Source organism: Topomyia yanbarensis, chromosome 2, assembly GCF_030247195.1.
Source record: "Topomyia yanbarensis strain Yona2022 chromosome 2, ASM3024719v1, whole genome shotgun sequence".
Taxonomy (NCBI): Eukaryota; Metazoa; Arthropoda; class Insecta; order Diptera; family Culicidae; genus Topomyia; species Topomyia yanbarensis.
This window is the reverse complement of record NC_080671.1, coordinates 377,241,024-377,253,127: the sequence shown is the minus strand read 5'-3', so window position 1 is coordinate 377,253,127 and position 12,104 is coordinate 377,241,024. Positions and strand designations below refer to the sequence as shown.

At 36.7% G+C, this 12,104-nt stretch overlaps 1 protein-coding gene across 11 annotated transcripts in view; it reads right to left on the bottom strand.

Annotated features, from left to right (window-relative positions):
• LOC131684641 (uncharacterized) overlaps window positions 1–12,104 on the bottom strand; it is a 579,369-nt gene that overhangs the window by 94,013 nt on the left and 473,252 nt on the right. The window contains exon 2 of one of the 11 annotated variants that reach the window (XM_058967676.1): window positions 1,550–1,706. The exons of the other annotated variants lie outside the window; for them this stretch is intronic. Coding sequence (XP_058823659.1) covers window positions 1,550–1,632 — 83 coding nt within the window. The 5' untranslated portion in view covers window positions 1,633–1,706. The remainder of the gene's footprint in view (window positions 1–1,549; window positions 1,707–12,104) is intronic. 11 annotated transcript variants of the gene reach the window in all.

Here is a 12,104-nt window from a genome sequence, read left to right as displayed (position 1 = left end):
TATTGAACGCGTTCTTCACGTCGATCGTAACCACGGCGCAGTAGCGATTACCCCTTCTCTTTTGCTTCAATGCTTCTTCCGCGCTCGCGATGACTGTGCGGATGGCATCCACCGTTGAAATCCCTCTCCGGAATCTGCCTCTACGATAGTCAGCGTAGTTAATCAGCCTGTTGAAGATGACCCTTTCCAGAAGTTTACCAAGAGTACCCAGCAGGCATCTCCCGGTGGTTTCCCTGGTTTTGGTAGCAACACCAGCTTCTGGATCTTCCATCTATCCGAGACGTAGCCTTCGTCCAGGCATCTCTGTAGGTCTATCCTGAACATGTCCGGAATCATCAGGATCGCGGTCTTCAGTGCCACGTCCGGACCGGGATACCGTCCGAATCGGGTGTTTTCTTCGCCTTGGTTGGAAAAATGCTACACGCAAACTTAACAACAGATTGGCTAGTAGAAAGACTTGACGACTTCGACAAGTCTATACATGCGAACCCTCAAGAATTCGTGGAATGTGCTGATGATGTTAGCCGCGAGGTGACAAAATATCCTACAGTCACGCAAACAATTTGTTCTGTATGTCTAATAGACGTGGTCGTTGCACAAAGTAAGACGTCAAGTTCTTGGCATGTTAATGAGTATAACTTTGGGCTTAGCATCAGTGAAAAAATGAAAAAAAAAATGGACTAGATTGAAACCTATACACTTTCATTAATTCATTTAAAAACGACGTCGCAGTACGAGTCCTCAATTTGAAAGCTGTAGAATTGTTCAGATTTACATATCAGAAACACTGCTAAACAAATCCATTGTTTACAACTAAAGATATGAAATTATAACTCATGTGTATGGCCACAGATGCAATATTATTTGCTAATGGCCCTAATGTGTTTATTGAGAGTGAAACATGTAAGGGCGCTCAGAGAGAAACAACCCCTAGAAGAGTTGATTGACCTATTAAGGGGACTTTTTCCTGGATTCGACGGCAAATCAAAGCAATATTTGAGATATTTTTGTGGAAAAATGAAGATATACGAATCTCTGCTTTTGATTCTTTTATTCGTTATCTATCGATAATTAGAAATTGATACGAAAATTCAAAAATGCGGCTTCAAAATTGCGTTTTTCTCGAAACCATGCTTTTTTGCTAACGTCAAATTAGGTCTTGTTCTATTGATCTGATTTCCTTCATTCAAAAAATGTTTGGAAAAATATACTTTTTTGTCTGACACAAAATTAATTATTTATAATTTTTAAACGAGATTACACTTTTTGTCTTTAACGTCCATAAAATTGTTTTTTTTTATCAAAATTAATTATAATTAGGTGTTAAGTCATATGAAATTTCATCTGTTTTAATAACCTGTTCGTTTTCCACAAAAAAATCTAAAATATTGCTTGAATTTCCGCCGAATCCAGGAGAATGAATAACATAGCATCCCTAAATTCAAAAAAATAATCAACTCTACTTAACCCTTGTCAAATCAAACTGAGTTTCCCCTCATCCTAACGAGACAACAAAAGACGTAATAAAATAGTTTCCAAAATTGCTTACATCTTCTTGACTGCCTTTGTGAGCGGTGCACAGATCTGAGTTAAAAAGTACTGATATTTGCTCAAGTTACAACTCTTGTCCATTGGGTTGTCCAGAATTTTCGATATGTACAATAATCATGAATACTCCTGTATCCGTTGATTCGAAATTTGATGTGCTAGAAGTAAATAAAATTTACTGAAGTTGGTCCATTTTCGCGCAAAAATCGTACAGTTCTTCAATCGTATGGTGCGGCATTTCCTAACAAAATAACAGCGAAAATTTGTAGTTTGCATGTAGATACTCCCGTTGGTTCGCTTTGTAATGAGAACCGTCGCATATAGGTATTGTGAACACAAAGCATAACAGACAGTCAGCTAGCTCCGTTTCTCAAAGTTACGAGAAACGAAGAGAAGGCCATGATTTTACAAACAAATAGCAAACAGACGACGGCGACGACGACAGGAAACAGTTATCATTGTCAGGCAGCATCGGCAAGCACAGCATCATCATCGCATCGGTGTTCATCACTCCATAATCACCAGGTTACAGAAACCAAACAAGCAGTTTATTTATTGTACTTAGAAATATTAATTTAGATGAACTTAAGTTGACAACATCACCGACAAGACAAAAAAGACTGCAGAGATAACAATCGAGTGTTTTTGTAGATACATCCGAATTTTAATTTGTGTGTGAGTGATATAGGTTTAGTATTTGTATGTGCAACTGTGTTGGTGTTGATGTGGTGGTGTGACGTAACGGGGCTTATTCGAAATGTCTAGTTATATTATGACAAACATGGCAGTTTAAAATTGTTACTTGGACACAAAACAGATTAATTAATTGGAAATATTTAGAGATTCGTGGTTTTTTGTAAAGTTCTAAATACTGAGTCGGGTTACAATAATTAGGTTTGTTCAATTTTCTATGCACGTCACAAAGTTAATAAGAGTTAAGGACAAAAATGATCAAAACACAATATTGATATATAAAAAGTTTTTGCTTGACCAAATCGCAGTTAAAGAAGATTGTGCTTGAACGGTTATTTGTGTGCGGTAAGATTAATATACATCAAACGGGACTAAATATATGCTAAAATTTGGAGTCGGAATTCAGCTACGCAGAGCCACACATACGAGCGTTCCAAGAGTGGACGTCCAGCCACGTCGAGGAGCGCCAGGGCGGACATGATAACTCTTGATAAAATTATCTGAAACATTTCAATAAGATTTATAAAGTTTCGACTGTACGCAGTTATGGAATTCCACGCGCACCTAACCTGTTTTTTCATTAGCCCGCAAAGAAAATTCCAAATTTTCCTTACCTTGTGATTATTTTAATGAGAACCTTCCATCAAGTTCAATTTTTGTTCAAAACCAAATATTTGTACAACCAAAACGCGAACCGTATGAATTACATGCGAATAAGCATGATTCTAATGAGAATTTTGCATTGTAACTGGTATAATGCATAGAAAGCGATATTGGTCCGGGATAAAAATGCATTAATTGGCGATTACATCACAGAAACTTACACAAACCCACAGTTGGGAATGTATTAGTGAATTTAACGATATCGGAGTATTAGTATTAAGGTTGCACAGAGAATGCGTAAAATTCGCAAACGAAAAAAGCAGTTTTTTCCACACCGTATGTCAGATCTTCATAAAAATCAATCAGCGTGTGTAGAATGTTGTTACTGTACTGCTGATTGATTTTTATGAAGATCTGGTATACGGTGTGGAAAAAAACTGCTTTTTTCGTTTGCGAATTTTACGCATTCTCTGTGCAACCTTAAAATGACTCCGAACTAATACACATGTAAAGGACATCTCCACTCGTATACATGTGCGCTCCGAAAATACTAATACACGCCCAAGGATCTGTTTCCATTTCGCTTTTCTACTGATCACATGCTGCATATTGGAGGGAACAGTTTATAGCATCATCAAATTGGTGGGGTGTGGGTGATAATTATGTGTTGATATTATGTTGAGCTTTCGGCGTTCTCTCAACCCTAAATTTACCAGCGATATGCGAGTTCTAGCCACTAGATAGGTTCATAAATTTTAATAATGATTAATGATTATTTAAGCGCACTATACGCAGGAGAAAGTTACCTATATGGGAACATTGGGCTAACAAGTTAATTCTACATTTGTCTGATAGAAGCCGTCCGCCAATCATTTCTGGCATTCCTCATATCAACAGTACTTTCAGGTGATATTATATCAGTATTTCGCAGCAAAAATATCTAAGTTTAAAGTATCATAAACTATAAAGGCAGTGATGACATGGTTTTGCACTTTTGAGCAGCAGTGGCAGTTACTCATTTCAGTTTGTATTATTTCCCGAACATGTGAATCCAGCGCACATCATCGCCCTGGTTAGGGTTCGTCGCGGTTGCGGTAATTACCGCACCGCAAAATCTGCGGTGCGGTGAGACACTTTTTCCCGCAGATGCGGTGCGGGAAAGAGCTTTTACCGTGCGGTTTTACCGCAACCGCACCGCAAAAAAAATTGCAAGATCCAAATAGAGACAAAATTATTAGATCATTTGAAAACAATAAATTTTTACTCTTAAATCCAATTTAAAAGTGCATCACTTCTTTCGATTACGAAGAACACCTGAACGGCGATGCAGCAGACGACGAGGATAACACGGTAACGCACCTGGGAGCACGCGCGGAAGACATTACACTACCAGCGCCGGATCTCCAAGAAATCCAGGAGGAGATTAGCCGGCTCAAAAATAATAAAGCCGCTGGGGTTGACCAAATACCAAGCGAGCTACTAAAACACGGTGGCGAGCCACTGGCTAAAGCGCTGCACTGGGTGATTACCAAGATTTGGGAGGAGGAGATTTTACCGGAGGAGTGGATGGAAGGTATCGTGTGTCCTATCTACAAAAAGGGCGACAAGCTGGATTGCTGTAATTACCGAGCAATCACCCTGCTGAACGCCGCCTACAAGGTACTCTCCAAAATACTATGCCGTCGACTATCACCAATTGCAATAGAGTTCGTGGGGCAGTACCAGGCGGGTTTCATGAGCGAACGATCTACCACGGACCAGGTGTTCGCTCTTCGTCAAGTACTGCAGAAATGCAGCGTGTACAATGTGCCCACACATCATTTGTTCATCGACTTCAAAGCCGCATACGACACTATCGATCGAGATCAGCTATGGCAGATTATGCACGAGTACGGATTCCCGGACAAACTGACGCGATTAGTGAAGGCGACGATGGATCGGGTGTTGTGCGTAGTACGTGTCTCAGGGACGCTCTCGAGTCCCTTCGAATCACGCAGAGGGTTACGGCAAGGTGATGGTCTCTCGTGTCTGGTATTCAACATCGCGCTGGAAGGTGTAATAAGAAGAGCAGGGATCGACACGAGTGGTACGATTTTCACAAAGTCCGTTCAGCTACTTGGCTTCGCCGATGACGTTGATATTATTGCACGAAACTTTGAGAAGATGGAGGAAGCCTACATCAGACTGAAAAGAGAAGCCAAGCGCGTCGGACTTGCCATCAACACGTCGAAGACAAAGTACATGATAGGAAGAGGTTCACGAGAAGAGAATGAGAACCGCCCGCTTCGAGTTTGCATCGGTGGCGACGAAATCGAGGTGGTTGAAGAGTTCGTGTACTTGGGCTCACTGGTGACCGCCGACAATGATACCAGCAGAGAGATTCGTAGACGCATCGTGGCAGGAAATTGTGCTTACTTTGGCCTCCGCAAGACACTTCGGTCGAACAGAGTTCGCCGTCGTACGAAGTTGACCATCTACAAGACGCTGATTAGACCGGTAGTTCTCTACGGGCACGAGACCTGGACCATGCTCGTGGAGGACCAACGCGCACTTGGTGTCTTCGAACGGAAAGTGCTGCGTAACATCTACGGTGGAGTGCAGATGGAAGACGGCACATGGAGACGGCGAATGAACCATGAGTTGCATCAGCTGTTGGGGGAGCCGCCCAACTGTCATACCGCGAAAATCGGACGACTACGGTGGGCCGGGCACGTAGCCAGAATGTCGGACAATAGCCCGGTGAAAACGGTTCTCAATTGCAATCCGACCGGTACAAGAAGACGTGGCGCGCAGCGAGCACGATGGATCGACCAGGTGGAAGACGATTTGCGGACCCTTCGCAGACTGCGTGGCTGGCGACGCGCGGCCATGGACCGAGTGGAATGGAGCAATCTTTTGCATACGGCACAGGCCACTTCGGTCTTAATCTGTTAATAAATAAATAAACTACTTTCGATTTCTGTTGGAAATCGTGGAATTATGAATCATTTTCGATATCAATTTTTCAACTGTGAATTTTGACTAATTGGAGATGAACTAATTATGCTGGGACTTAAGCACAACACAAAGAATATAATTATCTTCATCAAACCATATATAGTATAGGATACAAATGTATGAAAGCGTCCAAAATAAGGAGGTCCAAATTAGGATGACTATTCTATCATTCGTTCATCAACATCGTATTTCTATCTTCTTTGATTGCTGTGTAAATTCAATGTGAATTTGTCTGCAGTCAATTTTATTGGACTCTTTCTCAAAAAGTGTGCTACATAACTTTTTTTCACGTACTTGCATTCAAATCTACTATAATTTTCTACCAAATTAATTTTTCAGTTAAGACTATTTTGTAGCTTTTTTGAAGCTTTTGTTGCCAAATACCACATAGTTTGACTCCCGTTCACTTCAATTGAAGTTTTTGCCATTGGCTCATTGGGAAAATATTAGAGGAAAATATATTAAATGCTAGAACTTTCAAACTAGCCTTTAGAAAATTACACTTCATTCATTCTTAAAGGGAGCAATCTTAGTTTTTGAATGATAATACATCTGTTTGTTGAAGAATGCGGAAGTTAGAGTTTTGGGATATTTTGTCCGTAAAACCCCCTATTTTAAAAAATCATTTCTGCTGTATGCTTCAAATCATACATTTTTTGCAGTTTTTCTAATGTTCAATAATTCTGTGCCGGTTGAGACCGGACTCCTGATTAGATGTAATGTATAGAGCAATTTGTTTTTGTCAAATATGGCGTCGTTCTTATTAATAAAATACAATATGTTTTTATTTCACTGTATTGGAATATATGCGCTACTATATAGAAGTACTGGCATTTCGATTTTAATTTTTTTTGGTGAAATTGCTTTAAGAATGAAAGCGAAAATCATCCATTTCATTTTCATATGTCAAAAACATTGAAAATATGAAAATTTAAAGAAAAAAAATATGCAACTTCATTTCTTATTACATTTTTATTTCACATTTTTCAATTAACTGAAGGGTTACTAAAATAATTTTTTTTTCTATTACTGCAGTAGAACGTTTTTGAATGTATAATGTTTGCCTTAAAATGATCGGAATTTTACTAATAGAAAATGCAAAAGTTGATTTTTTTCATAAACATTAAATTCTGAGGAGTCTCTTAAAGTTAAATTTCGTGTGAATAAGAATAACACTTTATTATATATGGTTACACAAATGTACAATTTTTAAACACTATTTTTGAAAATAGAAAAATTTTACCGCATTTACCGCATTACCGCGCGGTGCGGTAAATAAAGTGCGGTTGCGGTAAGCGGTGCGGTTTTATTATTTTTTGCGGTTGCGGTGCGGACAATCCTTTTACAGCCCACATCCGCACCGCGACGAACCCTAGTAGTAATAAGCCTCTCATTTCGGTTCGAACGCAAGGACAGTTTTACATTTCTTACAAAAGAAATGTATAGAATTCGATCAAAGGCCTGGAGGGCCTAGTCTTATATACCAATCGACTCAGCTCGACAAATTGGGACAATGTCTGTATGTGTGTGTGTGGGTATGTATATACGTGCACTAATGTCATGGAATTATCTCAGCAACCGCTGAACCTATCTTAACGAAAGTAGTTTCAAATAAAAGGCCTAACGTTGCCATTTGACACTATTATTTTCGATTTTCGATATGTTGTTTACTTTCTGAGATATGAGTGATTTTGTCAAAACACTAAGGGTTTTAAGCAAATAACTTTCAAACAAAGCAATCGCATCGCGCATACTTTTGTAAAAATAGAAAGCTTATGAAAATAGCTTTCTAACAAGCTATAGATTGTCAAAATCCGTTCACGAGCGGCGGAGATATTAAACATTCTGAATTTTTATTCTTCGCTTATTAATTTCCACTAACTAAAAATGAAACCGTTTCATACAGAGTATTGCTTTACTGGTGTTTAGGGTCAAAACTAGGGTTACCAACCGTCCTTATTTTAAAGGACATGTCCTTATTTTCGAGGTTTTTGGAAAGCGTCCTTATTTTAATTCAAATGTCCTTATTTTTAGTCTCAAACCTTGGCATATACAACGTGGTTCAACATGATGTTTTTAACAGGGCATGTCATGTTATTGTAGTTTAGTATTGTTTGCCACCACAGTATGCTCACCATTTTCAAATTATTCAACTATATTTCGAAAATCAGCGATCTGTGAGAAATGTGTTTCGTGCACTCCGACCATAATATGGTCGACATAATCGGCCAACTTACTCCACTATTCGCCATACAATCAAAGAGTAAAAGTTGCAATTCTCGTTATTGGATGATTAGCGAACAAATCGACCACATCTAGCACGCATTGAAGAAAACATAGCGGCGGTGACATTCCCAAGCAACAGAAACCAACATTACTCGACTAATTAGCCAGATACCACTTGAAATTCGTCATCAAAAATTGGACCAGTCGAATGGATTATCTCAAGCGCCAACATAGTCAATATTTAAAAGAAATTGTTTTCAAACAATAAATGGCAAAAATGTTCTTTTGATTGAGAAATAAATATTTCGCGATTTACTCAATTTTTCAAATTTTTGCGAGATCAAAAAAACGTCATGATGAATCACCCTGTATTAAATTATTCAGATCAACTTTATTCCAAGAGAATCAATTTCAATTGTCAATTTCAAATACTTCCAGCGATTGTTTTTGTTAATGAATACTCTCTGCGACTCATTCCAACCAAAAGTTCTTTTACTCAGAAGTAACCAAAATATGTTGGATAGCTCGATATGAGGTTTGGCCAAAGTGGTTATCTTCGCTCAATATTGACACTACACCATTTAAATTTGTCTCGATCAAGATTCAACGTCCCAGATCAACTGCTGGAAAATAAGCCAGAATCCCGACTTTTTCAAAATTCTGGCTCAAGTGACAAATGATTCTGGCTCGAATTCCGAATAGATTTGGCAGGGATGTCCTTAATTTGCTCTCAGTCCATTTGGTAACCCTAGTCAAAACTAAACCGATTTTGAATATCCGGGTATGAAAACACATCTACGCTATTCAAAGAACTCGATTCCGACAACATTTTGTGAATTTACTTAATAATTAATTAACTATTTCTCAAAAATTAATAAGCAAGTTTATTTCAAATACAAAACAATGTGTCAATTCACGTCAAAGTGAAAATTTGTCCGCAGTTGACGTATTTATCCGTTGGATTAAGTATTGCGTTCAGTCGTGAGACAGACGTTGGATGGTATATGAATGCACAGATCACCAAGTAGTGAGAAAATAAATTTTTAACATAATTCATATTCATATTATACTCATAGCATCGCCGAGAGCAAACGTGTTTTTGAATAACAAAATTCTAGTGAAAGTTTATCTTCTTTGCAAGATTTACTAATATGGCGTAAAAATTACCAGTTGTCTTATTGATAATAAAGATGCAAGGAATCAAAATTTTGCACTATATACAAAAATAATGTCACAGCTCTAATCATCATTTACCATTCCTCACTTGTCGCCCCTCCCCTCCCCCTCACCACCCTCAGTTTTGCAATGTATTTTTCCAGGTTAAAGAAAACAAACCTATTATTGTCTTCTGTTTCCCTATAAATAGTTTTCCATTTTATTGTAGAACAGAGCCACTTGCAGAAACAAACTAAATATTACATTCTACTTGAAAAAGAAAATATTTTTGGTCCTGGCACAAATTGTAAAATATTGGTATTATGAGAAAACTATAACTAATTTATGTTCAAACCCTGCTTTGCTCTGAAGATGAAGGACTATTTCTTATGTTATGTGACCAAAAACCGAAAACTACATCAACTTCAATTTAATTCAATTCTATATGAGTATTTTTATATACTATAATTAAAAACATCCTGGGGTATTTGAAACTGGGTTATATGGTTGTTTAAAGACGAAAATTGTGAAAACGTGAATTTTTTTAAACTTTTCGTTTCTCTATTGAATATTGAATGAAACTACTGTTCAAATATATCATTTGAAAATTAAAAACACCTGTTCTGGGTTGATATTATTGATGCATATGAATTGTTTTGGAATGCACTATTAACCATCTGGCACTCGCGTGAATGGCTTCCCGAATGAGCAGCAGCTGCTGCTGAAAGATGATTTCGCTAGAGTTTCTGAGATCTTGCACTAAATACTTAAGAAAAACTATCTGATCAAATTTCAAAAATATGCACAAATTAGATCCGGGAAAAATAGCGACTAAAGTGCAAGTAAACTGATGCTGATGATGGTTTCAATTGCCTAAATTTGCCTTATGCTAAGAACGCTTCAATTGAAGCTTCAATGCCAGAATTAGTAGAGGCATTGGATAATTCAATGGATGTTTCGTTTGAGTGTTACGAATTCTACACGTAAATTAGCGAGAATTACAATCAGAGTTTATGCATTGAACAGATAGTTGATCTCACTGAATTCATGTCACACATATTACTGTATAACTACAAATGATGCTAAGTTTTACTGAAAACCCCAATATACATTTTTCATAATCAATGTGACTAAAAGCATATTTATTTGCGAAAAAATACGACATGTAATTTCAAGAATGTTCGTGTCTCAAAGCAGTCCAGGGTCACTTTCAATACTAACTGGCTTTTCGATGAATGTAAATACTTATTCTGGTAGTTTGAGCCATTTCTTTGCAATGGTATTGGTATAGGACTCATTAACCCATGTCTCCAGAACGATAATGCCGAACGAAACAATTCGCCAGTAATAAGGATGGGTGGAAAGAGACTGCATTGTAATCGACTGAATGTACGGCTTTTGTGCCATCGACAATAATATAATTGCCAACATAGCCTGGACACTTGCCACTCTTTTCTAGATATTTCAATGCAAATGAATACTATTTCCAGGTGGAATCAGGATTCAAAATATCTTGGCTTAAATAGAACGTTCCCCGTATGCAGTTGGGGATTTGTGCCTTTGTGCCGCATTAAAATACTCGCCCTGAAAATTTTCTTCTGCACAAAAATAATTTTTAAGATATCTGTGACCAAAAAGATATCTTTTAATTCCAAAACAAATTCCTGATTTTTAGATTTCCTGATGACTAATTAAGGCCCATCAATAAAGTAGAAAGAACGTGCTCTTTGCAATGCGATTTTCTCAAACATTTCAAAATATTCTGAAACAATGATTTTGGAATTCGTGCAATTTGTTTTATACATTTACTTCATTTAAATAATCTTCCTAAAATTTTATTTTATATACTTATTTTTACAGTTCATTTATTTCATGGATTATATTCGTTTTTTTATTTTTTTTCATTTAACATATTTGACTAATTTTAAATATATATTCATTTCATTTTAATGATTTTTCATTTAGCATTGTTTTTATTCATTTTGTTTATTTGACCCAATTTTAACTATTGTATTCATTTCATTCTTTGTATGCATTCCGATCAGTTTATTATCTCATGCATCTTATTCGAATCATTCATTTAACTTATTTTATTCACTTTTTTCGTGTTTTGCAATTTTATAATATTTTTCCGGTTCACACTTTTATTCATTTTAATAATCTGACTAATTTTGTTCAGTCATTCACTTTATTCATTTCATTTGGAGCATTAATCAGACACAATATTATTTCTTCTGTAAATTATATTACTTTTTAATTTTGCTGATTTTATCATTTTAATAATTTAACTGCTTAAAAACAAACAATATGAAAAAAATACTCAAATGTGTAGACAGAAAACATACAAATTCTTCGTTTTGTTTATTTTGTCCATTCCATTCATTGTATTGATTTTATTAACCCTCTGTTTATCACGTTATTTATGAACAACAACGTTTTAAAAAAGCTATAATTTTGAGGTTAGAAAAGATTTCTTCAACAAAAAGTAAAACTAATAATTGTGACTATCACCGTTTATTTGAGCGCTAATAGTTACAAGAAATATCCGTAGAACTGAAGTCATTGCAATTGCTCTGATTGGATACTACTGGAGCAGTGCTTCCAAAGACCTTTTTCAGTTATCGGTGATAAATTATATTTTGATATATCTTCGTTTTCTTCAAATATTTTTGACAACTGATAAATCTTATCAATTTGGACTGCTTTCGGCTACCTTTTCTACCCAATCGAACTATTGAAAACTTTGCAGGAGATGTGTATTAAGAATTGGTATGTAAAAATTCAGCAGCTTCTAACACTGCTAGAAAAGCATCTATCTTGAACAAAACAGGTTTTTCGTGTTTCTTTACTCTAACACTTATAAGAAAAGCGGTTTTGGAACC